This window comes from Sus scrofa, chromosome 10 (genome assembly GCF_054392235.1).
Source record: "Sus scrofa isolate SSC_HxYL_T2T_F1_AM1 chromosome 10, Sscrofa_HxYL_maternal_Yorkshire_Landrace_v2.0, whole genome shotgun sequence".
Lineage (NCBI taxonomy): Eukaryota > Metazoa > Chordata > Mammalia > Artiodactyla > Suidae > Sus > Sus scrofa.
Genome location: NC_139392.1, coordinates 82,705,038 through 82,731,377, shown reverse-complemented (window position 1 = coordinate 82,731,377; position 26,340 = coordinate 82,705,038). Strand labels below are relative to the sequence as shown.

The 26,340-nt window shown below is 36.4% G+C and overlaps 1 protein-coding gene across 3 annotated transcripts in view; it reads right to left on the bottom strand.

Moving 5' to 3' along the window:
* CCDC7 (coiled-coil domain containing 7) overlaps positions 1–26,340 on the bottom strand; it is a 336,376-nt gene that overhangs the window by 3,580 nt on the left and 306,456 nt on the right. For 2 of the 3 annotated variants that reach the window (XR_014818070.1, XR_014818072.1), the window contains 8 exons: positions 19,743–19,826; positions 14,632–14,715; positions 12,245–12,328; positions 10,167–10,241; positions 5,491–5,610; positions 3,322–3,435; positions 2,954–2,989; positions 1,843–1,939 (listed from right to left, as the gene is read on the bottom strand). Coding sequence is in view for 1 of the 3 variants with exons in the window: in XM_084980435.1 (XP_084836561.1) it covers positions 1,893–1,939; positions 2,954–2,989; positions 3,322–3,435; positions 5,491–5,610; positions 10,167–10,241; positions 12,245–12,328; positions 14,632–14,715; positions 19,743–19,826 (644 nt within the window). In the remaining 2 variants the exon portion in view is untranslated. Of the gene's footprint in view, positions 1–1,783; positions 1,940–2,953; positions 2,990–3,321; positions 3,436–5,490; positions 5,611–10,166; positions 10,242–12,244; positions 12,329–14,631; positions 14,716–19,742; positions 19,827–26,340 lie in introns of those variants that run through there. The other variant, XM_084980435.1, reaches the window with a different exon arrangement.

Genomic DNA, 26,340 nt, shown 5'->3' with positions numbered 1-26,340 from the left:
CTTTCCATCTGAGATCAGGAACAAGACAAGGATGCCCACTTTCATTATTTCTACTCAAAATGTACTGGAAATTCTAGCCACAGCAATTAGAGAAGAAAGAGAAATAAAAAAATAAAGAAATAAAAGGCATCTGAAAAAGAAAGGAAGAAGTAAAATGTAGTTGTTTTAAGATGACATTATCTTATATATAGAAAATCCAAAAGACCCCACAAAAAAGTTAGAACTAACAAATGAATTCAATGAAGTTGCAGAATAACAAATCGACATATAGATATCATATAGTTGAATTTCTATAGGCTAAAAATCAAATATCTGAAAGAAAATTATTAAAATCCATTTTACAATAGCATGAAAAATAGTACTTGCAAATAAATTTAAGCCAAAAACTTTTACCTTGAAAATATTAAGACATTGATGGAAGACATTAAAGAAAACACAAATAAATAGAAAGGTATCCTGTGTTCTTGAGTTGGAAGAATTAATGTAAAAATGCCCACAGAAAGTCATGAGAAGATGCTCAACACTGCCACTTACTAGAGAAATAACAAATCAAAAAAAAAAAAAAATAGTGAGGTATTACCTCACACCTGTCAGAATGGCTATTATCAAAAAAGTCTACAAATAACAAATATTGGTGAGGATGTGGAGAAAATGGAACTACTGTACACTGTTGGTGGGAATGTAAATTGGTGCATCCACTATAGAGAACAGTATGGAGGTTCCTCAAAAAACTAAATATATAACTACTATTTGCTCCATTAATTCCTCTCCTGGGTATATATTTGGAAAAAAGTGAAAATACTGATTTGAAAAATATACATGCACCTCAATGTTCATAGCAGCAGTATTTACAATGTCCAAGACATAGAAACAACCCATGTGCCTCAATAGACGACTGGATTAAGTAGATGTGGGGTGTATATATACAATGGAATATTACTCAGCCATAAAAAGAATACTGCCATTTGCAGCAACATGGATGAACTTAGAAAATATTATGCTTAGTGAAATAAGGTGGGAAAAACATGGTGTATGACATCACTTATATGTAGAGTCTGAAATATAATATAAATAAGTATATATATACAAAACAGAAGCAGACTCACAGATATAGAAAACAAACTTGTGGTTAGCAAAAGGAAGGAGGTAGGGAAAAATTAGAGCTGTGGGGTTAACAGATACAAATTTTTATATATATAATAGATCAGCAGCAAGTATGTACTGTATAACACAGAGAATTATACTCATTATCTTGTAATAACCTATAATGTAGTATAATCTGCAAAAATACTGATTGACTATGTTGTACACATGAAACTAACACGATATTGTACACATACTATACTTCAATGAAAGAAATGGAAATGTCTTTCAAGAGAGGAATGGTTAAGTAAGTTTTAACACATTCATATCATAGAATGTCATGCAGCAACTTAAAGATGTAAGAAATAAAAGAAATCCATATCAATTTACCTGGATCAGAGGTGAGGAGGATCAATGCATATGATCCTATTATCATACAGAACATATATTTTTTGCACATATATATGTGTGTGTGTGTATAAATATATATACACACAGTCTGCTTCTGTTTTGTATATATATACTTAATTTCAGACTCTACATATAAGTGATATATCTACACACACACACACACACACACATAGTGTAAATACATATATTTGGAATACATACACAAACCTGTACATATGTAGATTTGATTCCTAATTGGTTGCCTGGGGGACAACGCCCGTAGATTTGAGTTGACTGGTACATAGAGTCATTGGAGACATAATGTAAGGTTTTATTTCATATATTTTTGTATGGCATGGACTCTTTTACCTTTATAGCTAGTTTTTCTAGCTGTAGTGATCACAGCAGACAGACCATCTTCAAGTTTGCCTTGTTTTTTGGTTTAAGGTAGAATTTTTTTGATGCCCTAAAACAACAAAAATGTTATTAAATTATTCTAGAAATGAGCTCATTTCAACTTTTAAAAAGTTAAAATAAATCTTACTAATCCACCTCTAAAGTACAGCTTCTTTTTTTCCCTCCAATAATTTAGATAAAGGAGCTTTACTAACACAACTATTTTCTCTCTGATTTTTCCTTGCCAGGTATTTGATATTTATAAACATAAGCAGTAAGAGTGTAAATCAAGAAAAATAAATAATAGAAAAATTGTATGTAAAAATGTTAGAGAAAGAGCTTTTTAAATAGTAGGTCAGCAAAAAATACTTAAGCCTTCAAATGAATAAATTCTTAAAGTTTTTATCTCTATATGAAACAGTTTGTATTCCTACAGTGAAAAAAATCTAGTGCCAGAATGGAAGGAGAGAAGCCAAAGGAATACTCTTTTAAAAATACGTATCTTTTGGAGTTCCTGTTGTGGCTCAGCAGTTTACGAATCCAACATAGTATCCATGAGGATGCAGGTTCAATCCCTGGCCTTGCTCAGTAGGTTGGGGATTCACCGCTGCTGCGAGCTGTGTGAGAATCAGTCACAGATGTGACTTGGATCCAGTATTGCTGTGGCGATGGTGTAGGCCTGCAGCTGTAGCTCTGATTTGAACCCTAGACTGGGAACTTACATATGCCATGGGTGTGGCCATAAAAATAAAAGATACATATTTTGAGCACTGTTAAAAACAAACTATGTAATAATGAAAATAGTTTCAATATGTTCACTTGGAGAAAAATACATTAAAATAAAAGCAGACTGGGGAGCATGTAGACAGTACTTTCTCAAAGTCAGCAGAAAAAATTTATGTTAATGTGTTTAATTGCCACCTTGCAGAGAGATAAGGCATTATTACATAACATCACAGGAGCAATGGATAAGAAATGGGGTCTGTAAATTAGTTCTCAGCTATTAGTGGGTTAGATGGTTGGGAGACGGTACTGAAGGGAAAGGAAGAGAATGAACGTAACATGTATTTTCTTTCACACTCACCCTCATGATGAGTCTTTCTACTGACGCTGCCTGGGACTGGACAAAAAAGGAATATGTAAATATAAGGGGAGGATGATAAGATAGGTTTATCTCAGTCATCTGCATTTCTTGCAGTGTTCCAAAAAAGCAAGGTTGAGGAAAAAAAACGTAGTTCCAATTTAATGGTGGGGGAAGGAAGAGCCATGGAGACACTACTCATCCACTGAGCAAGCATATATGTTAGAGCTTAATTCAGCATTTACCTTTACTTATGTTTTGCTAAACTGGTTATAGGACTAAGGCTAGTACAATTATCTGGGTATTTCCGGATAATTAAATCTTTATTTGTTAAAAACATCACATTGTACACTAAGAATATTAAAAATTACCTGAATGTTCTTTATTCAGTGAAGGAAAGTGGATGGTTTTATGAACTCTAGATGCTCTATGTAGTGCTTTTGGATGTTCAGTCATAAGGGGTGCCAAGAACACATGAGGTTTGTCTAGAAACATTTAGAAAATATGTCAGCTGTGAAATGGATCACATTTATAACAATTTTTAATAGTCATACAGCAAGTTAGTTGCCAATAACAATAAAATTAAGTAAAATACTGAAAATTAATTTTTGAGATCATGAATTTAATTAAAATAGTAAAGATATATATTTAGAAGAAAAGTTTAGCGATCAAAGCTAAGTAAATGTCACCAAAAGCCTCATATTATAAGATTCCATGTCTATGAAACGGCCAGTACAGGCAAACGTTATAGAGACAGGAATTAGGTTGGCGTCCCTAAGGCAGTACTATAGCTCAAGTTTGTGCCTTCTCCCTGGTCCACAGACTCTGGCCTCTTTCCGAAAGTGCTCCCTAGCTGTCCCACAAAGCTTGCTCTGGCCGTCACCCTCAGGGGCATCCACAGGGAGCTGGCTGCAGAGTGATGGGACGTGTGAGTGAGGCCTGCTTGTCACTAGCGGTGTCACAGGCCAGCTGTGGGATCCGCAGGGGAAGCTTTCCCAGTAGTTCACGGGGCGGGGGGGAGGGGGGGTGCTTTCTGATGGAGTTCACAACACAGTCGGCAGGAACTGAATCTCTTTAATGCTCTCCAAAAACCTTATCTGCCTCTCTCCTGACTTTTTTCTCATCCCACCATCTAGTACTCTAGATGCTGCAGAAGAGGAATGAGCCTCTTTGGCAGTGTCCTGGACAGCTGAGGAAGCCTGGTGCTCATTGGCCGGTTCTCTTCCCCACCTCCCATCCCCCTCCCATTACCACCTTGGAAAAAGAATAATGTGGGCAAAGTCAAACTGTTCCTCTTATCCACGTCAGTGTGTCTGAAATCTTAGGTTTTGCTCCAATGGAGTGCTCGAATGTCTCTGGAAACCTGGACTTCCGCAGCTCTCTTGTCTGTGGTGACGGCCCTGGTAGGTGTTCTGCACGTGCGTCTAGGCCATGGCCAAGAAGGGCTGGAATCAGTTCATAAGCTACTGCAGGGCCCACGGTCAGGATGGAGGTCTGTTCTTCCAAATGGTTTGTATTCTTTTCAATACTTGCAGGCCCCGTTTTATCAAACTCTCACCACCAGAGACACTAGCAGTGACTTCTCTTCAGAAGTACATCTGAGATCCTCCCTTAAAGATCAGAGACACCAGCACCAGCCAAGCAACATCCTCTATTCAGTGGTCTCCTTCAGCCCTAAGGGTGGAAACTTCTGAAACTTTCTCCATGTCACCTTAGAATTATTTTTACACTTTGGGTTACTTCACTAACAGTTTTATACTTAACTAATTTTTTCATTCTTGCATTCTTTTCAAGCAACTAGTGAGGTCTCTATCTCCTGATAGACCCCAACTACATACCTCTATTGACCCATATACAGAGAGCCAACTGGTAGACATGTGAGTGAAGCCACTAACCACAAGCTGACCAAAGATATGTAAGTCAGCCCAGCCCAAACATTGCTAACTCCCAAATCATGAACTATATATATAGTTATGCTTTAAGGTAAATAGTTTTTGGGTAGTTATGCAATAAAATAACACTATTTATTAATAAATGTGGAAAAAATTAAACTAAGATTGAGATATGATTTAATAACACTAAGATGGGCATAAATGAAAAAAGAAAATAAAAAATTCACCAATTTGTATGGCTACATAGTTATGCAGAAAAAATTATATTTTCCTCAAATTGCTGGTAAAATGTTAATTTTAGGAAAACAACCTTGAAGTATCTTTTAACATTAAAAATTCATACGTGATTTTACAATATCAATCCTGAGATACTATCCCAAAGAGATAAAAACATCAAGATGTAAGAATATATATTGATGGACACATTAAGTAAAAAGCCAGTAACCTTTAATAGAAGAATGAATGAACAAAGAATTCTGTACAATGAGATATTATACTGCCAGTAAAAATGATAAAGTAATTTCATTTCTCAGCTTGCAAGGCTTACCTGTTTCTGAATCAAAAGATGCAAAAAGGGTAAAATGAAAAACCATGCCACAAGAATTATTATAATAATTATGTACTATGTTTTTATATATAATTTTTTACCTTTACTTTCAAAGGGTGATAAATTAATCACTTTTGTTTTGTATTTACTTGCTGCATTGTGCCTCATATAGAAATCTTCTTGATGTGATAATGTATTTTTATTTTTAAATAAATTAATACCTAAAATAAAATTTTAAAGGAAAAATCACATGAAGTCTGAACATTCACACACTACTCTGTAATGTTTGTAATGCTTCCCTCCCACAGTTTGGCCACTTGTCTTTTTGTCTTTTAGGGCCACACTAGTGGCACAGGGAGATTCCAAGGCTAGGGGTTGAATCAGAGCTGTAGCCACTGGCCTAAACCAGAGCCACAGCAAGGCCAGATCTGAGCCGCATCTGCAACTTATACGACAGCTCACAGCAACACCTGATCCTTAACCCACTGAGCAAGACCCAGGTTCCAACCTCCGTGCCCATGGATCCTAGTCAGATTCGTTTCTGCCGAGCCAGGATGGGAACTCCTGGCCACTTGTCCATTACTATTACTCCAGTTTCTATAAACTATTTCATCATTTTCTCTTCCTTGTCTTTATTCTATATTCCTTGGTAGCATCTTCCTTTCCCCCATTTTTCTGAGGTAAAGTATACAATAAAGTACACATATTTAATGCATACATTTTGATGAATTTGAAAATTTGCATACACCTGTGATGCCATCACCACAATCAAGATAATAAACACATCCATCACCTCTAAAGACCTCTCATGTACCCTTGCTTTTTTAATGTGTGTGTGGTAAGGATACTTAGCACAAAGTATTCCCCTCGTAACAATTTTTATGTGCACAAAACTGTATTGTTAGCTACAGATAAAATGCACAGAAGGTCTCTGGAATTTACTCATCTAGTATAAATGTGACTTTATACCCGTTGAACAATTACCCATTTCCCCCTACTCCCAGCCCCTGGAAAGCACTACTTCATTCTCCGCTTATGTGAGTTTGATTGTTTGACATCTCACGTAAGTGAAAGTGTGCATTCTTTGTCCTTCTGTGGCTTGGTTATTTCATTCAGCTTTACTGTCTTCCAGGTTCATCCATGTTGTTCCATATGTGGGATGTCCTCTGCTTTAAGACTAAATAATACTCTATTATACGTCTATACAGTATTACCACTGCTCCTCAGAGAAGTGACATAAAACAGTGCATAAGTTTAAGGTGCTCGATGTGACAGCCTGATACATGTATATATAATGAAAAGATTACCACAATAGGCTTAGTTAGACCCTTCGTCTCTACTCATCAACACACACCTTTTACAATTTTGTAGTGAGGACACTGAACATCTTCTCTCATAGCAGATTTCAAATGTCTAACACAGTGTTGTATTATCCTGGCATCACACTCTACATTAGATCCCAGGATTTACTCCTCTTCTCACTAGAAGTCTGTGCCCTTTAACCAACCTCCCATTTCCTTCACCCAGCAGCCCCTCGTAACCACCATTCTACTCCTTGTTTCCGAGTCGAGATTAGATTTTTTTTAGATTCTATATATGAATGATATCATACAAATGTTTTCTCTGTTTCACTTATTTAACTTATATAATGACCTCAAACTCCATGTTGTCCCAAATGGCTCGATTCTCTCTTTTTACATGGCTGAATGATATTCGATTGTATATATTTTTTGTCTTTCTCTGTTCTCTGTCTATGGAGATTTGTTTCTATGTTTTGGCTATTGTGAACAAGGCTACAATCAACACAGGAGTTGCGGGTATATCTTCTAAACAGTGATTTCATTTCTTTCAGATACATACCCAGAAGCAGAATTTTTGGATAATACGATAGTTCTATTTTTAATTGTTTGAGGAACATCTGTACTGTTCTCCACAGTGGTTGTATCACTTTACAGTCTCACCAACAGTATATGATGGTTTCCTTCTCCCCATAGCCTTACCACGTGTTCTCTTGTCTTTCTGGTAACAGTCATTTTAACAGGGGTGAGATGATATCTCGCTGTGGCCTTGATTTGTATTTTCTTGATTAGTGATGTGGAACACCTTTTCATGTATCCAGCAGCCATTCACATGTCTTCTTTGGGAAAATGTTCAGATTCTTTGCTCATTTTATAGTCACATTGTTTATTTTTTGATATTGAGGTGTGTGAGTCTTCATATAGTTTGGATATTAAACCCTTATCAGATGGTTTCAAAATATTTTCTCCTAAAGCATTCCTTAGGTTGCCTTTTGATATTTGATGGTTTCTTTTGACATCCAAGAGCGTCTCAGTTTGATGTTGTTTCATCTGTTGCCATTTGGTTTTGTTGCTTGTGCTTTGACTGTAATGTCCAAAATATCATTGCTAAGACCAATGTCAAAGAGCTTTTTCACTCTGCTTTCTTGAAGGAGTATTGAGGTTTTAGATTGCACCTTTAAGTCTTTACCCGTTTTGAGTTAATTTTTATTAACAATATAAGGTACAGGTTCAATTTTATTCTTACATGTGGATATCCAATCTGCCAACACCATTCATTGAAGAGACTACCGATTCCCCACTGAACATTCTTAGCTCCTTTATCAAATATTAGTTGTCAATATATATGAGGATTATCTCAACCCTTGATTCTGTTAATTGATCTGCCTCTGGCAAAAAGTCTGATCTTTTCCTATGAGTTTGTTTGTTGTTTGTTAGATTCCACATATAAGAACATACAGTATTTATCTTTCTTTGACTTATTTTACTTACCATAATGTCTTTAAGGTCCACCTACGTTGTCATAAATGGTATCATTTCCTTGTTTTTTTTTTATGTTCAAATACTATTCCATTGTGTGTGTGTGCACACGCGCGCACGCGGGCATGTATACCATAACTTCTTTTTCATTCATCCAGTGATGGATACTCAGCTTGTTTCTGTCTTGGCTATGTAAATAATATTGCTATGAGCATGGGGTGAAGATACCTTTTAAAGTTGGTATTTTCATTTCCTTTGGCTGTAGTCCCAGAAGTGGAATTGTTTGGTCATATGGTGGTTCCACTTTTAACTTTTTAAACATTCTCCATACTGGTTTCCATAGTGACCATACCGACTTACAATCCCACCGACAGTACAAAAAAATTCCCTTTCCTCCAAATCCAGGCCAGCATTTATTATCTCTCTTTTCTTTTAGGGTCAGCTATTACAGCATCACTTGTTTCCTTTGCTGTGTCATGTTTACCTAATTTTATGATCCTTTATTCCTACCTTGGCATCTATGTATTTGAGTAAGTGGTCCCCTCTTTCAGACTTTACAAGGTCAACTCTGGCAGAGACAGTTCTTCATTAGTCAGCTCAGTTTGGGTTTCTGGATGAGCCTGCTGGTGATATCCTTGGGCAGATGGAGCTTGCTATCAGTATGTATTTTGGGGTGAGGCCACTGCCCAAGCTCCAAGGTCAGGGGCTGGAGGTGGAACTGACTAAGAAAGCTGGATAGGACTGATGGTTTGGTTCATTGCCCAACTGAAGCTATAGGATGGGGTCTGTAGTTGCCTGGTTTTCCTGGGCCTTACTATATGGCTGGGACTAAGTAGTATACTTAGTATTAGGCAGGTCTATCAATTATTTTCCTGCCTTGGCAAGGTAGCAGAACAGGTCCCAGGGCCTGCAAGGCTTATTGCTGGGAACCCAGATCAGTCAAGACTATGCCCTGAATTCTCGGGACAGACAATGCCACTGGCTTTTCTCTGCAGATGGAGAAAGCCATAGGTTCTGTTCAACTGCCACCATAAGGAGGGCTATGGCATGGGCTATGCAGCTTCCTAGGTTCCCAGGCTGGTTAGGCTGCAGGTTGTATTCTTACTCAGCTCCCTGCTTGAGTGGGAGTAGACCAGGCTCCAGAATTTTCAAGGCTCTTTACTTGAAAAAACCAATCATATAGACCTGCACCCCAATGTGTTACCTGGGGAGAGTGCATCAGCCTCCTGTCATTCCGGATGAACAAATCTGCTGGTTGGGACTACCGCCTGGGTGCTGTGGTAAGAATTCTGGTGTGCCAAGATCCTTGTGCTGATTGTTGCAAGAATCAGATTCCCAGTAGTCAAGCCCAACAGATTACCCTGAAATCCCTGTGGTTTGAGACTGGAGTAGGGGCTCCCAAGATGCAACCCATAATGCTGGGAAGTTGGAAATCCACCCTGAGCTCTTGTTTCAAACTGGAGGAACAGAGCAGTCAGGGGAGGCCTCTTGGTGTGGGGCTGCACCGCCTGGGGGCAAGGGCAATACAGTCACTGTGTAGCAACTCCTCTCACCCATCTAATAAAGACTGTTTTGGTCTCTGTGATGCAGGACAGCACGGCAGCCTCACTCCCATGTTTTAGGATTTTCTCAGTGGTGTCTGGTCCATGAAGTTTTTGCTTGTTCTAGTGAGGAGGAGTGAAATCAGGAATGAGCTGTGTTACCATCGCAGGGCCATCAGTCCTCCTCTCTGCTTTAACGTTTCTGAAGGCATGGTTTATCTTTTGTTTACATGGTATATCCGTTAACAAATTACTGTAGCTGTAGTTATTTTTACTATTTTTGCTCTTTAACATTTATGTCAGATTTTTGGAATGTTTAAACTATTTCATAAGTAGTGAAATTTAAAAAAGAATGTTATAAAAACTATTCTAAGTAATTAGATATTTATTTTATATTGTTATATCTTTTACTTTGATTGCCAAAGGGTGAAAAATTGATCACATTTGTTGATAATTTACCTGGTATGATGCGCTTGGTAAAAAAATCTGTTTGATGTTGTATGGACATATCTTTGTTTTCAAGTAAATTCACACCTAAAGTAAAATTTAAAAAGAAAAATTTCATATTGATACTATTAATATTTGTGTACTATTCTCCATTCTCCAAGTATTAGTCTTTATTTCTGCAGTTGTAAATTTTTTCTTCCCCTACTTTGACTACTATCACTTTAATTTCTATAAACTATTTCTTCATTTTTCTCTTCCTTTTCTTGTTTCTGTGTTCTTAGATGGAATCTTACTTAATTTTGATCTTTAAAACAACATTTTACCTTAAGCAAGTATATTCATTTCTATTTTTGATCTGTATTCTCGATACCTTTCCTCAAGGAAATTTATATTGTTCAAATTTTCTTTACAGCATTTAATTATAAACTCACCATTAATAAATAAGTATAAAATAATTAAAAATTAACTGCATTATTAAATGGTATGACATTTTAATTAATTAATTAATTAATTAATTAATTTCACTTTTTAGAGCCACATATGTGGTACATGGAAGTTCCCAGGCTAGGGGTCGAATCGGAGCTGCAGCTGCCAGTCTATGCCACAGCCATAGCAATGCCACATCCAAGCTATGTCTGCGACCTATTCTGCATCTCACAGCAGCGCCAGATCCTTAACCCACTGAGTGAGGCCAGGGATAGAACCCTCATCCTCATAGATGTCAATTAGGTTCATTACCGCTGAGCCGCAATGGGAACTCCAAAAGGTAACACATTTTAAATTGAATGTAAAGGAGAGCACTTTCTTGCCGTGTCTAAGGTTACTACTCAAGATTGACAAGGATTCATATTAATAAACAACATTGAAACAAAAGTAATTGAAAGAAACTAAACAAAAATACTCTAAAAATTAAAGCCATGGAAAAATGGCTTAACATAATATACAAAATTTGTCAGAGTAAAACACAAACCAAATTTAACTGCTTGATTCAAACAATTTCACTTTTATACCACCAGCTTTTCCTCAGTTAAAATCTGATTTTAAAAATAAAATAATTTTTATTTGATACTTTTCTTTTCCTTTTTTTTTTTTTTTCCTTTTGAGGGCAGAAACCTATGGCATGTGGAAGTTCCCAGGCTAGGGGTCAAATCCGAGCTACAGCTGCCGGTCTACGCCATGGCCACAGCAGCACCAGATCTGAGCAGTGTCTCAGACCTACACCAGTTCATAGCAACACTGGATCCTTGACCCACTGAGTGAGGTCAGGTATCGAACCTGCTAGGTCATGGATCCTAGTCGGGTTCATTAACTGCTGAGCTACGACGGGAACTCCCTATTTGATAATTTTTAACAACACGTTTTTTTTCAGGAATAAAAGAAAGAATGTAATATAAATAAAGCATTTGAAAGCAAAGTTTAAAAATTTTTGAAATTTCAAAGATTTCTGAAACTTGCCCTAATCTTAAATTTCAGTGAAAACATATATTTTGGTGCTTTTATCTGAGACTGTTATTTTTAAATTCTAGCTTTCAGCATCAATTCTGCAAGAAGTTCATAACTACAGTATTTCTTGCATCAAAGAGAAATGTATCTAAAACTGCTACAGCAAGGAGTGTGATTTAAATAACACAGCTAGAGAACTCTAACAGATATGAATTTACAGGCCAACTTAATTACTATAAGTAATTGGTAACAGATGAAATAAATGCTACATTCCTCTTATAATACTCATTAGCTAGCCATTTTGCTTTTTCAAAATCAAAGCAATATTCCCTTCTACGGCAGTAAAAAAGTGACTAAAATAGCAACTGGAAATACTTAAACCAAGCATATTCTAAGATCATTAAAGCATTGGATTTTGTGCATTGCTTTCCTAGTGGATGAGCTAAAAAACAAATAATATCCAGCTAAATTTCCATTGATAGTAAATATTAGTTTAATTTTAAGAGGCAATTCATGAAGATTACTGACCAATAATACTGACACATTATTAATAATAATTTTACTATTATCATTATGATTCAAACTTAATTAAATCCCAGAGAAGACATAAACCATAAACATTAGACTTGAAAAATTTTCATTCTTACCAGGTTGACTCTTAAGATGTGCCTTGATTTTACCACTTATTTTTGCTCTTCTGCCATTATCTGTTCTGTGTTCTGTATCAGTCTCTATAGATATAAAACAGATTACAAAACACTTTCTAAGATAACTTTTAACACACACATGTGTGTGTGTGTGTGTGTGTGTGTAGTACTTATTCAGTATTTGTTATTACAGAAGGGAAATGATATAATGTCTGCATTGCACAGTCATAAAACAGTAGAATTTGAAGGGCTCTTAGCAATCATATAAGCCTCATGATATTGCAGCTTAGAGATGTTTTGTGACTTGATTGGGAACACATACAGAGATAAACACATACAGAGCATAAGCTGATGCCTCATAATTCCTTAACCAGTGCTCTCTATAGACAATGCTGGGTTTCATACAAATTTAATCATCCTGGGAAGTTCATGTAAAGGATATCTATCTTCCAAACTGACACTAAGAGCACTCTCAGACTGTAAGGATATGCTTACTGGGAGGGACATGGCATCTTTTCCCGCCACTGGTCAAGTAACCAACCATGGTTCCATTTCGCAGCAAGTTACTACCGGGAAGCAATTCTTTGACTCTCTCCAGACCATCTCACGCCATTTCTCAGGTTACGTAAATCAAGGAGACACCAATGGTGTAGAGGGAGAACAAGATATTCTGCCGTCTAAGCAAAACTGCCTACCAGGTCCTCTTGGGAAGTACACCTTGTAGCTGGGCAGGGGAAGCTGGGTAAATCTGTAACGGTATCAGCACTGGGACTGCATCCCATTCATTCCGTTTGCGTTCTTCCTGTGATCTGAACATTTTGCAGGGCTTAGAAACTACTAGCTAGGTCAAAGGAGGGGAAAACTACATGAAACTTATTAAAGAAAACTTTTCATGCTAAAAAAGGGGTAAGTAGGATTGGTGACTTGGGTCAAATAAGGTGTCCAGTACACTGAAAGCTGGTTACAGAGGAGCATGTACCCGAGGCTGGAAGCTGCTCCAGAACCTGACACCATAAGGTGGATCTTGCCTTGTCGTAGTGGCTGAGACCAGGAGTTAAGTATGAAAGATTGTACTGTGACCCTTGGAGCCAAAATGCAAAGAGGAGGAGGCCAGCTTGGGGTATCATTACCAAAATGATCCAAAATACCTCAGACTGGACAAACAAGTTTCAGCAAGTACATAATTGCATTTTGTGAGAGCAGTATGAGCTACAGCAATGCAAAATGAGGGATATTAGTAGATGTAATTGGGGCTCTCTGCTTCTTCTCTAACGGGTAGAGGTCAAGAATGACAGGCCCAGTTGAAATAAGCATGTAAGGATGCTTATGTAAGCAAGGAAGCATTAAGAAGAGCGTTTGGGAGCAGAGGGGAAAAGGCATAGGCTAAAGCAATTTAGTAAGAATCGCAGTTCCCTCCTTCACAATAAATACCCTCTCACTGCTTAACCCATTTTTCAAACCCACCCTCCTGAAGTTTCTGCGAGTCACACGTCACTGTTTCTTCGCATGTCTCATGTTTTTCTTTGGGCGTTGGGTTAAAACCTGGAGAGTTTAGCTAATACATCACAGGACATCTGGATAGTGAGTTCCCTTCCCCTCTGGAGGTTTGCTCTTGCCGTTTGCCTGCTTATTTAGTGACTAGGCCGGAGTGTTTTCTCTTGCAGAGAAGTCTGCTGCTCTGCAGTGTGAAGCTTTTAATGTTGCTCCTAAGGGGGCCCAGACTTGAGCTGCAAACTAGTCTCCTTTGGATGATGGTTGTTTTGTCCTTTGAATGTCTGTTCCCCTTATTTTGCTGTTAAGCTCTCTGCCTTTAACCTCACACCAAAGATCCACAAGTGTGTCAAACACTGTCACGTCAAGACAAGGCACGGTAATATAAGCTGTGAGCTATACAACAAAACTAAAGCTCTCTACTTCACCTGAGATAGTGAACATGCGCCTGGTAGTTTAATTATCTAGAGGGAATTAGTAATCAATCAGTAATTAACCAATGAAATAAACATGTACCAAGTCTCTCATAATCGCATTTGTAAACTAGCCTTTCTGCTTTTGTAAACACAAAGCAACGGTCCTTGTAGCCTGAAAGAGGAATTGAGTTGTATTTGACATGCTTCCATCAAGCATATTCCAAGCTCACTGTAGCACAGAATTTTTACAGAGGTGTTTTTTTGTTTTGTTTTTTAGTGAAGGATTCTAAAACTCACACTATGTGGCTATTTTTCTATTGATAAAATTGATGTGTTCCACTAATAATCAGAGGGAATTAATTTAAATATTTCACCCTATAATTACAGCATATAGATACTATAGTCTTTTATATCCAAACTTAAATAAACCCCAGAGAGATAAATGCAGTAGAAATAGACTTGAAACATTCTTGTTCTTACCAGGAGGCTTCTTGGATAGTGTCATCATTTCTCTCTTTAGTATACCTATTCCAATAGTATCTGGGAGCCTGTCTGTATCAGGGTCTATATAAATAAACAGTTTGAAAACACTTTTATAAGGTAAATATTATCAGGTAGTTGTGTGAGTTTGTGTATATATAATATTCCTTTAATTATCATTATTTTATTATAGAAAAAGAATAATAATGAAATCTGACTGACAGAATCAAAACACCTTAGAAATGAAAGAGCAATCGTATAAGCCTCTCATATTGAGTCTCAGAAATGTTTAGTGATTTGGCCAAGGCCACTTATACAGGTAGTGACAAACAGATCCATAAATTGATGCCTCATAATTCCTTAACTAGGGTTTTTTTTCCCCCACAAAATACAGAAGTCTTGCAAATTTAAGTCATCCTAGAGAGTTTATATTAATAAATTTAACTTCCTTGTGTACACTAAAAGCACATTTATATGGTAAGGATATACCTGGTGAGGTGGGACATAACATTTTTTTCCAGGTCAAGTTGCAACCAACAGGCATCAGTCACAGAATATTAATGTGAGGCAGAAATTCCTTGACTTGTCCAGAAATATATATATATTTTATATATTTATATATAAATATAAATAAATATATATATATTTTTTCTTTTTAGGGTCACATGCATGGCATATGGAAATTCCCAGGCTAGGGGTTGAATTAGAGCTGTAGCTGCCAGCCTACCCACAACTGCCAGCCTACCCACAACCACATCAAGGAAGGATCCGAGGTGCATCTGCGACCTACCCAACAGGTCACGGCAATGCCGGATCCTTAATCCACTGAGTGAGGCCATGATCGAACCTGCATCCTCATGGGTCCTAGTCAGATTTGTAACTCACTGAGCCACAATGGGAACTCCCGGTCCTGGAATAATTTAATTTCTTTCTTTCTTTTTTCTTTCTTTCTTTCCTTTTTTTTTTTTTTTTTTTTTTTTTGTCTTTTTAAGGCCGTACCCATGGCACATGGAGGTTCCCGGGCTAGGGGTCAAATTGGAGCTGTAGCTGATGGCCTACGCCACAGCCACAGCAACATGGGATCCGAGCCACATCTGCGACCTATACCACAGGTCGCAACGCTGGATCCTTAACCCACTGAGATAGGCCAGGGATCGAAACCATGTCCTCATGGATACTAATCAGTTTCATTAACGGCTGAGCCACGACGGGAACTCCTAATTTCTTTTTTTTTTTTAAAGGTATGTAACTGTAAGTCAAGGAGGCATTAGAGATGGTAAAGAATAATAAGCAGTTTGTAGACCGGGATAAAGTATAAGTTTTGTGGGCAAAATTTGGTTCTAACGCAGCAGGTAACTGAAGCTGGAACCTGTCATATCTGATATTATAGATTGGAAGTCTTGCTTTGGAGCAATGGCCAGGCCCACGAGTATTTCAAGTTTGCACTGTCACTCAGGCAGAAGTTTATCAGCACTGCAACCTAAACAGAGTTGGAAACCACATGTGGTATCATTACTAAAACCAAAGGTTGGGTTGGTTTCAGAACAAGTTTTCAGTCATTAAGCTATTGTATGTGTGAAAGTAATGTGCACTAAAGCAACACATAACTGGAGAGCCTTAGCAGACATACGCAATCTTTCTCCAATAGATAAGAAGAAGAAGAACTGATTCATCTGAAGTAAGAAAACAGTGGATCCTTGGATACGCAAGGAGGCCATGAGAATAGCCCTTGAGGGGAGACTGGGTTAAACATGAGGAGCATTTATGGTATGTGGTGAAGAAAACCATTAAGAGCCACAATTTTCCTCCTTCACCATCTCCTCTCATTGTTTTAAAGTATTTAAAAAATTCCTATTGTGCTTGGAGTTCACTGAACTGTTTTTTTAATGTTTAACATAATATACAATACGCTCCTTTTAAATGTATAATCAACAGCTACTAATATAGTCATAGAATGTACAACAATCAGCATAGTTCATTTTAGAATCAACTTCAGATTTATACTAATTCCAGGAAAATGTAGACATATGATTCCCATGTAGTTTTATTCCTTTATTCCCATTTTATGCAATTGCATTATTCATTCACTTGTATTTAAAGACATGGTTAAAATTGTTTTTATAATTTTTTATGAAACTTTATAACTTTTAAAGAAGCTGAGAGACAAAATTAGTGCACATATGTAATATTTATAGTGTTGTTACATTATCATTTTCATTCACAATCTTTGGTTCTTTTCATTGGTTGCTATGGATTCAAGTTGCCATCTAGTGTCATTTTCTGATTTAAATTCATCCTTGTTCACACCATGTTCTTTGCAGTACTCTTGTGTAACACATTAAATGTTTATATGTTAGCAGCCCAAGAATACGTTTTATACCTATTGTGTTATACAATTATCTTTTAAATCAATTAAAGGGAAAAAGAGACAAATACACATTTATATGGTCTTTTGTAATAGAAGAATTACTCTAAGCCATGTTTTTTTGGTTTGTTTATTTTTATTTCATTTTTGTGGATTCAAATTACTGTGTGAGATCACTCATTTTCAGTGGTAAGAATCTTCTCTAGCTTTTCTTGTAAAGTGGGTCTGCTAGCATTGGATTCACTGCAGTTTTATTTACTTGGGAATTTCATTTAAAAAAAAAGTTATTGAATTATAATTGATTTATGATGATTAACAATGTTGGGTTAACTTCTGAATATATAATTATATATATAATTATATAATATATATTCATTTCCATAATTATATGAAACATAATTCATATATATATATTCTTTTCCATTATGGCTTATCACAGGATATTGAATATAGTTCCCCATGCTATAGAGTAGAACCTTGTTGTTTATCCATCACATATAAAATTGTTTGCCTCTACTAATCCCAAACTCCCAGTCCCTCACTCCCCCATGACTTGGCAACCATAAATCTGTTCTCTATCCCTGTGAATCTGTTTTGTTTCACAGATATGCTGATTTGTGTCATTTTTTAGATTCCACATTTAAGTGATATCATATGGTATTTGTCTTTCTTTTTCTCTTAGTCTGATAAGCTCTAGGTCCATTCCAAGTTGTGTGTATATCCATTTATCTCTTGATGGACATTTCTGTTGTTTCCATGTCTTGGCTATTGTAAAGAGTGCTGCAATGAATACTGTGGGGCATGTATCTTTTCAAACTATAGTTTTGTCTGGATATGTGCCCAAGAGTGGGATTGCTGGATCATACGCAACTCTTAGTTTTTTCCAGGAACTTCCATTCTGTTTTCCACAATGGCTGCACCAATTTACATTCCTGCCAACAGAGTAGGAGAGTTCCTATTTTAATGATGGCCATTTTGATTGATGTGAGGTGGTATCTCATTTTAGTTTTAATTTGCATTTCTCTAATAGTTAGCAGTGTTGAACATCTTTTCATGTGCCTATTGGCCATCTGTATGTCTTCTTTGGAGGGATGCCTATTCAGATTTTCCGTCCATTTTTTGATTGGGTGTTAATTTTTTGTTACTGAATTATATAAGCTGTTTATGCATTTCTGAAATTAAGTCCTTGTTGGTCACATCATGTGCAAATATTTTCTTCCAGTCTGTAGGTTGTCTTTTCTGTTTGTTTGGGAATCTCTTTATTTCACCTTCATTTTTGAGAGATAGTTTGCCTGATATAATTTTCTTAGATGACAGATTTTGCTTTCATCATTTCAATTCCCCATCCTACTGCCTTCTGGCCTCCATAGCTTCTGTTGCTAAATGATAGTTATGAGGGTTCTGGTTTACACCATCATTTGGTTTTCTCTTGTTGCTTTCAAGAACTTATTTTTGTCCTAGTCTTTCAATGCTTTTACTATGATGGGTCTAGTTGTGTATTTCTCTGTGCTTATCCTACTTAAATTTCATTGAGCTTGAATGTGTAGGTTTATAATTTTCACTGAATAGTTTTCATAGTTTTCAGCCATCTTTTCATATATTTTTTACCGCTCCTTTCTCTGTTCCCCTAGCATTCCCATTACTTTAAGTTTGCTGTTTCTTTCTTCAGACCAATCAAATCTCTTGAACCCCTGAGGTGATACTTTCGTTTAACTTATTGTGCATTTTCAACCACAGAATTTGATTTGCATCTGGTTTTTTTACATTAATTTTTAATTTTAGTTTGAAACTGTCTTTTTGATGAAATATTTTTATAACTTTGATTTCTTCTTGCATGGTTTCCTTTAATATTTTGAACACATTTATAATAACTTCTAGGCAGTCATTTTATGCTAAGTCTAACATCTAGGATTCTCACAAGGATATTTTGTTTCTTGCTTTTTCTTGTGCTTGTATCACAATTTACTCTTTCCATGCACATCAATTTTTTTTTTTTGCTAATACCTGGACATTTTAGATAATACAGCATCTCTGGATTCTGATTTCTGTTCTCCTTTTTGGGGCTTGTTGCTTACCATGCTTGTTTGCTTGCTCATTTGTTTGTTTACAGTGACTTCTCAGAGGTATCTTACTGACATCTCTTTCCCCGGAGGTGTGAAGCCAAACATGTTGCTCCACAGTGGACACTTCCTTGGGCATGCACACAGCTGCCTCTTGATATCTGTGCTTTTAACAAGGCTCTGTTTGAATGTCTGTTTCCCTTTCTTTTCTGTATTAAGGTGTCTTCTTTCAGTATCACTGAAAACAGCATAAAGAAGTGCGTCTAACCCTGTTACTCCAGCTCTAATAAAGAGGGAATTGATAATCACTGAGATAACCATCTGTTACACTCTTCTTATCACATTCCTCAGTGAGCCTTTCCGCACTTGAAAATTCTAAGCCAAACATAGCAGTTAAATAGAATGTAATTGGACATATTAGTACCAAACATACTCTAAGGATATTAAAGTCTTGGTTTTTATGGATTACATCCTAAATGAGTGAGTTCTAAAACTAATGTGTAGCTAGTTTTATACTGATATTTAATAACAAAAATTCAGCTAATTAAAGGAAGGAAATCTTGAAAACTTTTGTCCATGTAATAATAAACCATAGATACTGATGTTATTAATGATCCTTATTTAATTAAACTCCAGAGAAGATAAGTAAACCTGAAATCTTAGATTTGTAAAATTCTTGTTCTTACCAGGGAGATTCATCGATTGCGTCTTGAATTGTCCCTTTTGTACACCTCTTATAGTTTTATCTCTCGAGCCTTCTACATTAGTCCCTGCAGAAGGAACAAATTTCAAATCATTTCGCTTGGTAACCATTTACATACAAAGGTGTGTGTGCGTGCGCGCGCGTGCGTGTGTGTGTGTGTGTGTGTGTGTGTGTGTGTGTGCAGCACTAACTTAATTAGCACTTGTTGTTATGTAACATGAATTATATCAAAATATCTGGTTTGGAGAATCACAAAATCTTAACGTAGAACAAATGAAGCAATGATATAATCCACATTATATTAAAGCTTAGAGATATTTACTATTTGACCAAAACCAAATATCCAAGGAAAGACAAAATTGATGTACTACTTTGTGCTTAAAAAGTGCTTTTTCTGCAATACCCAAACCAGTGCTTTTCCTATACGGTGCTGCCTCTCATACAAGTTGAAATCATCTTAGAAAAGGTACAATAATAATATAATTTCCAGGTTTATATTAAAAGGATACTTATTCTGTAGGGATATACCCAGTGCGGCACAAAACACTTTTTCCAACAAAGAAATGTAAATCACAGTCTTCTCAGTCACAGAAACTTACCATGAGCCAGAGATTCTTTGACTTACCAAGGAAAATTTTAATTCCCTTTTAGGTTATATAACTGTAAATCATGTAGGCATTACTGATTTAAAGAATAATGCGATGTGTACTGGGTTGAGAAAAAGTGCCTCTAAGTTTCCTCTAGCATGTAGACTTTATGTCTTGTAAGGAGGAAATGGTGAAATTGTACCAGAACTAGGATTCTGATTAGATCCTTTTCCATTTGAGTTTTAATGTAATTTGAATTTTTTGGTATAATTAACAACTATTTCCTACGTTTGATGACATAAAAAATACATGAAAGTTACTAAAAAGGTGTTCATACTGAGATAAGGATGCCTAGGATTGGGGACCTAAAGGGTTTATCCTAGGGCATACAGTTGCCTTTTTAATGTTAGTGGTTTTAACAAAGGGCTCTGTTTGAATGCCTGTTTCCCTGGGTCAAAAGTTTAGTGCATGAATGTTAGTTCTAGTAGACCGTGTAAGTGTTGCTGTAAACCTGTCATCATCCTGATATTATCCAGTAGAAGTCTTCTTTGAGGAAATGGCTGAGCCCATGAATAAATGTAAAAGGTCACACTAATGTAACCATACGGCATTCTTTACAGAGAGGGTACGACCTGGCGCATCATGAACAAAATAAACAAAAATGCATCAGAGTAGGCAGGCAGGTTTTCAATAAGTAACAACATTTTGTGAAAGTAATATGATCTATAGCCACGTACAGTTAGGGAACATTACCTAATATATTTTAGGCTCTCTGGTCTTTTCCCAATAGATATAACTAAGGAGAATGGAGTCCCTATTAAATTATCAATGACATTCCTTAGAACCAGAACAAAATATTTTAAAATTTGAATGGAAACACAAAAGACCTTGAATAGCCAAAGCAATATTAAAAAGAAAAAAAGGAACTGGAGGAATCAGTCTCCCTGACTTCACACTTGACTACAAAGCTACATTCATCAAAACAGTATGGTACTGGCACAAAAACAGATATATAAATCATTGGAACAGGATGGAAAGCCCAGAAATAAACCCGAGTACCTATGGTTAACTAATCTATGACAAAGGAGGCAAGAATATCCAATGGAGGAAAGACAGTCTCTTCAATAAATGGTGCTGGGAAAACTGGACAACCACATGTAAGAGAATGAAATTAGAACATTTTCTAATGCCATACACAAAAAAAAACCTCAAAATGGATTAAAGACCTAAATTTAAGGCAGATACTATAAACCTCATACAGGAAAACATAGGCAGAATGTTCTTTGACATACATCACAGCAACATCCTGTTTAACCCACCTCCTAGAATAAAGACAACAGAGACACAAATAAATCAATGGGACCTAATTAAATGCAAAAGCTTCTGGACAGCCAAGGAAACCATTAAAGAAAATTAAAAGACAACCCGGAATGGGAGAAAACTTTTGCAAACGATGCAATAGACACAGTTTTAATCTCCAAAACACACAAGCAATTCATCCAACTCAACAACAACAACAAAACAAACAACCCAATTGAAAAATGGGGTGAAGACCTAAATAAACATTTCTCCAAATAAGACTTACAGGTGGCCAGCAGGCCCATGAAAAAATGCTCAACATTACTAATTATTAGAGAAACGCAAATCAAAACAACGAAGAGGTACCACCTCACACCAGTTAGAGTGGCCATCATTAACAAATCAACAAACAATAAATGCGGGAGAGGATGTGGAGAAAAGACAACACTCCTTCATTGCTTCCAGTTTTACAGTTATGTCTTTAATCCATTTTGTGTTTAGTTTTGTATAGACTAAAGAGAATAATCTAATTAGAGAATATTCTAATTTCATTCTTATAGCTGTTCAGTTTCCCCAGCACCACTTACTGAATAGACTTCCCTTTTCTCCATTTCACATTCTTATCTCCCTTGTTGTAGATTAATTGCCCATATGTGTGTGGGCTTATTTCTGGGCTCTCTACTCTTTTCCTGTGATCTATGTCTGATTTTGTACCTGTATCACACAGCTTTGATTAGTGGACCCTTGTAGTATAGTCTGAAGTTAGGGACCATGCTACCACCAGCTCTGTTCTTCTCTCTCAAGACTGTTTCGCCTATTTGGTTTTTTTGTTTGTTTGTTTTCATACTATTTTACAATTATTTCTAATCCTAAAAAATGCCTTTGGCAATTTGATAAGAATTGCATTGAATCTGTAGATTGCCTTGGGTAATATGGTGTTTTTAAACAAATACTAATGCTACCAATCCATAAACATGGTACATATTTCCATCTGTTTATGTCATCTTCGATTCCTTTCCTCAGTGTCTTACCTCCTTAGGTTAAGTTTATTCCTAAGTATTTTATTCTTTTTGATGCAACTGTAAATGGGATAATTTCCTTAATTTCTCTTTCCAATAGTCTGTTATTAGTGTATAGAATGGCAATATATTTCTCTATATTAATTTTGTATCCTGAAAATTAATGAATTTATTGATGAGCACTAGTATATTTTTGGTAGTTGTTTTAGGATTCTCTTTGTATAGTATCATGTTGTACAAATAGCGACAATTTTAGTCCCCCCCCCCTTTTTTTTTGTCTTTTTAGGGCCACACTCATGGAACATGGAAGTTCCCAGGCTAGGGGTTAAATCTGAGCTGTAGCTGCTGTCCTATGCCACAGCCACAGCAATGCCAGATCTGAGCTGCGTCTGCAGCCTACACTACAGCTCATGGCAATGCTGGATCCTTAACCCACTGAGGAAGGCCAGGGATCGAACCTGCATCCTTATGGATACTAGTTGGATTCTATTGCTGTGCTACCATGGGAACTTCTAGTTTTCCCTTTTCAATTTGGATTCCTTCTATTTCTTTTGTCTTATTGTGGTGGCTAGGACTTCCAATACTATGTTGAATAAAAGTGGCCAGCACGGGCATCCTATTCTTGTTCCATCTTAGAGGAAATGTTTTTATTTCTCACTGTTGAGTATGATGTTAGTTGTGGGATTATCATTTATGACATTTATTTTGTTGAGGTATATTCTCTGTATACCCCCTTTCTGGAGTGTTCTTATAATAAATGGATGGTGAATTTTGTCAAAATCTTTTTTTGCATCTGTTGAGATAATTATATAGTTTTTATTTTTCAGTTTGTTGATGTAATGTATCCCATTGATGGACTTGCAGATATTGGAACATCTTTGCATCCTTGGATAAATCCCACTTGACTATGGTGTATGAACTTTTTGTATTGTTGAATTCAGTTTGCTAATATATTGTTGATGACTTCTGCATCTGTGTTCATCTGTGTAATTTTCTTTCCTGTAGTATCTTTCTTTGATTTTGGTAACATGTGATGCTGGCCTCACAGAATGACTTTGGAAGCATGTCTTCCTCTGCAATTTTGTGCAGTACTTTGAGAAGTATAGGCGTTAAGTCTTCTTTAGTTTTTTCATAGAATTCTCCAGTAAAGCCATTTCTTCTTGGACTTTGTTTGTTTTAATTACTAATTCAATTTCATTACTGGTAATTAGTCTGTTCATATTTTCTTTTTCTTCTTGGTTCACTCTTGTGAGATTGCATATTTCTTCTGAATTGTCCATTTTATTGCCATATGGTTTCCACTGGCAATCTCTTATGATCCTTTGTGCTTCTGTGGTATCAGTTTTAAGCTCTTTTTTCATTTCTGATTTTGGCCCTGTATCTTATTCTTGATGAGATTCGCTAAAGATTTGTGAATTTTGTTTATCTTTTTAAAGACTTTTCATGTTTTCTGAGGTTTGTATTCACTGGTATAAACTTTCATTTTAGAACTACTTGTAATGTGTCCCTTAGATTTTGGATTGTTTTGTCTTCATTTTCATGTCTCTAAGTATTTTATGATTTCCTCTTTGATTTTTTCAGTGATTCATTGGTTGTTTAGTTGCATGTTGTTTAGCTCCACATGTTTGTGTATTTTGTAGTTTTTTCTCTTTCTTTCTTTCTTTCTTTTTTCTTTTTTTTTGTCTTTTGTCTTTTTAGGGCCACTTCCACAGCACAACCAGTATCAACCAGGAAAATATACTGGTTATGATTTCAGTTTACTCCAGGCTTGCTTTGTGGGCAATTATGTGATCTAACCTTGAGAATGTTCTAGGTGGACTTGAATTATGTTCTACTGCTGTTGGATGGAATGTTCTATACATCTATTAAGTCCACATGGTCTACCGTGTCATTAAAGGCCAATTGATGTAGGGTTTTAAAGTTTCTCACTATTATTGTGTTACTGTTTCTCCCTTTATGTCCATTAATATTTGTTTTATTTATTTAGGAGCTCCTATGTTGGATGAATATAGTTTTCCATTGTTATATCATCTTCTTGGATTAAGCCTTTGGATTATTACAAAATATCCTTATGTATGTTTCTTATTATAATATTTGTTTTAAAGTCTATTTTGTCTGATATAACTATTGCAACCTAGGCTTTCTTTTGCTTTCCTTTTTCCCTTCTTTTCACCTTTAGTATGTGTATGTCTTTATATCTAAAATGAATCTCTCTTAGGCAGCATATATAAGGGGTCTTGTTTTTATATTCATTCAGTCACTCTTTTTTTTTTTGCTTTTTTTTTTTTTTTAGTGCTGCATCCATGGCATATGGAAGTTCCCAGGCTAGCGATCGAATTGGAGCTGTACCTGTGGGCCTACACCACAACCACAGCAATGCAGGATCCTTAACCCACTGAGTGAGGCCAGGTTTTGAACTTGCATCCTCATGGATCCTAGTCGGGTTTGTTAACTGCTGAGCCATGAAGGGAACTCCCACTCTATGGGTTTTTTTTTGTCTTTTTGCTATTTCTTGGGCCGCTCCTGCGGCATATGGAGGTTCCCAGGCTAGGGGTCGAATCGGAGCCGCAGCCACCAGCCTACGCCAGAGCCACAGCAATGCCAGATCCGAGCCGCGTCTGCAACCTACATCACAGCTCACGGCAATGCCGGATCATCAACCCACTGAGCAAGGGCAGGGACCGAACCCGCAACCTCATGGTTCCTAGTCAGATTCGTTAACCACTGCGCCATGACGGGAACTCCCACTCTATGTTTTTTGATTGGAGCATTTATTCCATTTAAACTTCAAATAATTATTGACATGTGTGTTCTTATTGTCCATTTGTTAATAGTTTTTAGTATTGGTTTTCTACGTGTTTTTTTCTTCCCTTCTATTTCTTTCCCTCTCTTGTAGTTTGATGAGAAAGATTTGATATTGAGCATTATGTTTGGATTCCTCTTTTTTTGAGTGTGTATTTATTTCAGAATTTGTTTTTGGTTACCATGAGATTTATATATAGCAATTTCCCCCCCATTATGTATATACCTGATTGTTTTAAATCCTGATCTCTTAATTTCAAACGCATTTTAACAATCCTTAATATGTACTCTTCTCCCCTCGTGATTACTGGTTTTTGATCATATTTTACATTTATTTCTGTATTTCTTAACATCATATTGTGGATATAGATGCTTTTACTACTTTTATATTTAATCCTTCCTATTAGCTTTGAATATGGTTGATTTTCTACTTTTACTATATATTTGCATTTACTGATGAGCTTTTTCCTTTCATAATTTTCATGTTTCTAGTTGTGACCTTTTCTTTTTTTTTTTTGCTTAGAGATTATCCCTTTAATATTTCTGGTAAAGCTGGTTTGGTGGTATAGAACTCTTTTAGCTTTGGATTGCCTGTTAAGCTTTTGATCTCCCCATGAAATCTGAATGACAGCCTTGCTGGATAGAGCTTTCTTGGTTCTAGGTTATTCCTTTTCATCCATAAATATATTTGCCACTCCCTTCTGTCCTGCAAAGTTTCTGCTGAAAAGTCAGATGATAGCCTTACAGGCATGCCACTGTATGTAACATTGTTTTTCTCTTGCTGCTTTTAATATTCTCTATCTTCAATTTATGCCTTTTTAATTATAATGTGCCTTGGTGAGTTCCTCTTTGGACTGATCCTGTTTGGGACTCT